Source organism: Limulus polyphemus, unplaced genomic scaffold (genome assembly GCF_000517525.1).
Source record: "Limulus polyphemus unplaced genomic scaffold, Limulus_polyphemus-2.1.2 Scaffold1621, whole genome shotgun sequence".
NCBI classification, from domain to species: Eukaryota; Metazoa; Arthropoda; class Merostomata; order Xiphosura; family Limulidae; genus Limulus; species Limulus polyphemus.
Genome location: NW_013667231.1, coordinates 65,000 through 66,789, shown reverse-complemented (window position 1 = coordinate 66,789; position 1,790 = coordinate 65,000). Strand labels below are relative to the sequence as shown.

Genomic DNA, 1,790 nt, shown 5'->3' with positions numbered 1-1,790 from the left:
TTATTATGTTAAAATAACATTTTGGAGAAGTCGTTCAGAAAAGTGGATCACATTTAATGAAGAAAGGTTCAATGCCATTACGATTTCTTATTATTGATTCAAAGCTTCCAAAAGGTAAAATGAAAATGTTGGCCTTATTTTGAAGTTACCTTCTGTGGTTTATTAATAGTGACTGAAGCTTTTAATAGTACTTTAGCTCTTTTTTCTTAATAAGTTAGTTCCTTTTGAAAAAAAGTTACCAAAGTTTCATTCTATTCATTATAGTTTTGTTTACATCCAAATGATGTTCAGTGTTTCTTATAAATACAAACCACATTTATGTTTGTTACCTATTAATATCATGATCACCGAAACCTGAAAATGATACTCATATGATATTCACAGGGCTTAGTAGTTACAAAGAATATCTATTTTTCTGTCTCTTTCTTGACATAAGTTACAATGCTCCTAGTACTAGTAACAGGGGCCCGGAATGGCCCGGTGGTTAAGGCACTCGACTCACAATCTGAGGGTCGCGGGTTCGAATCCCTGTCACACCAAACATACTCGCCTTTTCAGCTGTGGGGGCATTATTATGTGACATTCAATCCCACTATTTGTTGGTAAAAGAGTAGCCCAAGAGTTGGCAGTGGGTGGTGATAACTAGCTGCCTTCCCTCTAGTCTACACTGCTAAATTAGGGACGGCTAGCGAAGATAGTCCTCGTTTAGCTTTGCGCGAAATTCAGAACAAACAAACAAATCTAAATGGTATAAGGTTATGAAATGTTTGAAAGTGAAGATATCATAAGTGAGAAATTTGGAAAGTGAGAAGCAGTTGTCAGTTGGAGTAACGATGTTATTCTGTAATTTAATGCATCACCTCAAGAATATAAAGTTTCAGCAATTCAAAACAATACTAACTCTTACTAGGTTTCTCGAAGACGTTCAGCTGGCAGAATGTTCAATGTTCTTGTGGACCTGATACGGGATCAATGTAGACTCGACCATTTTTTTAGCTGCAAATATTTTTTGTATTAAATTTATATGATAGTATATTTAATCTTATAAGTTACAACAGATGGTGTTTTAATTTTGAATGCTTTAGAGTTTCTACTTGTAAAGTTAGAGTTATAATAATTATATCTTGATGAATTTTACTCTATTTACTTTAAACATATTGATATAAAAAAAGTATTTCAATGTGACCTTGAAGGTGTATTACTAATTCAATTTTGAAATAATTGCGCTGTTTGTATCCTTGGCAGAGCAGTGAATAATCAAACTTCAACATTACATTTTGTGCTTCCTGGTTTACAATGAAACTTGTGTAGAAATAAAACAATTAGTAGATATTGTTGAACATAATGATACTGTTGACGCGAACAAGTAAACTGTTTTGAAGATCCAGAACATTTGCATACTGTGAGGTACCATTATAGTGCTGATTCAGTGTTGGAACGAACGTGATAACTTGTTTCAACAATGGGAACTTGCTGGATAATGTAGAACATGATTAAAGTGCTGATTCAATGTTCACGTTGACATGGAGTGTTGAGTTGAAGTTCAGCGATATGTATAACGACTGATTACAACATTGTTCAATGTGACTATTGACTGCAAAGATCAACAAGTTTGAGATACTTATTGGAATACAACGCTCTTCTGGAATAAACGTGAAATTACAATTGTTCTATAATCGTTTCAACACAGATACAGCTTTATTCTGTGAGGTAGTTAATTCTGCATTACCTTCCACGTGCAATATCTATCATAAATCGTGTATTACTTGGATGAAAAACGATTAAATATA

At 33.5% G+C, this 1,790-nt stretch overlaps 1 protein-coding gene across 2 annotated transcripts in view; it reads left to right on the top strand.

Moving 5' to 3' along the window:
• Positions 1–1,790, top strand: part of LOC106464333 (tolloid-like protein 1) — a 30,867-nt gene extending 29,077 nt beyond the window's left edge. The window contains exon 15 of one of the 2 annotated variants that reach the window (XM_022392026.1): positions 1,246–1,790. In XM_022392026.1, coding sequence (XP_022247734.1) covers positions 1,246–1,257 — 12 coding nt within the window. In that variant the 3' untranslated portion in view covers positions 1,258–1,790. Of the gene's footprint in view, positions 1–910 lie in introns of both variants that reach the window. The other variant, XM_022392027.1, reaches the window with a different exon arrangement.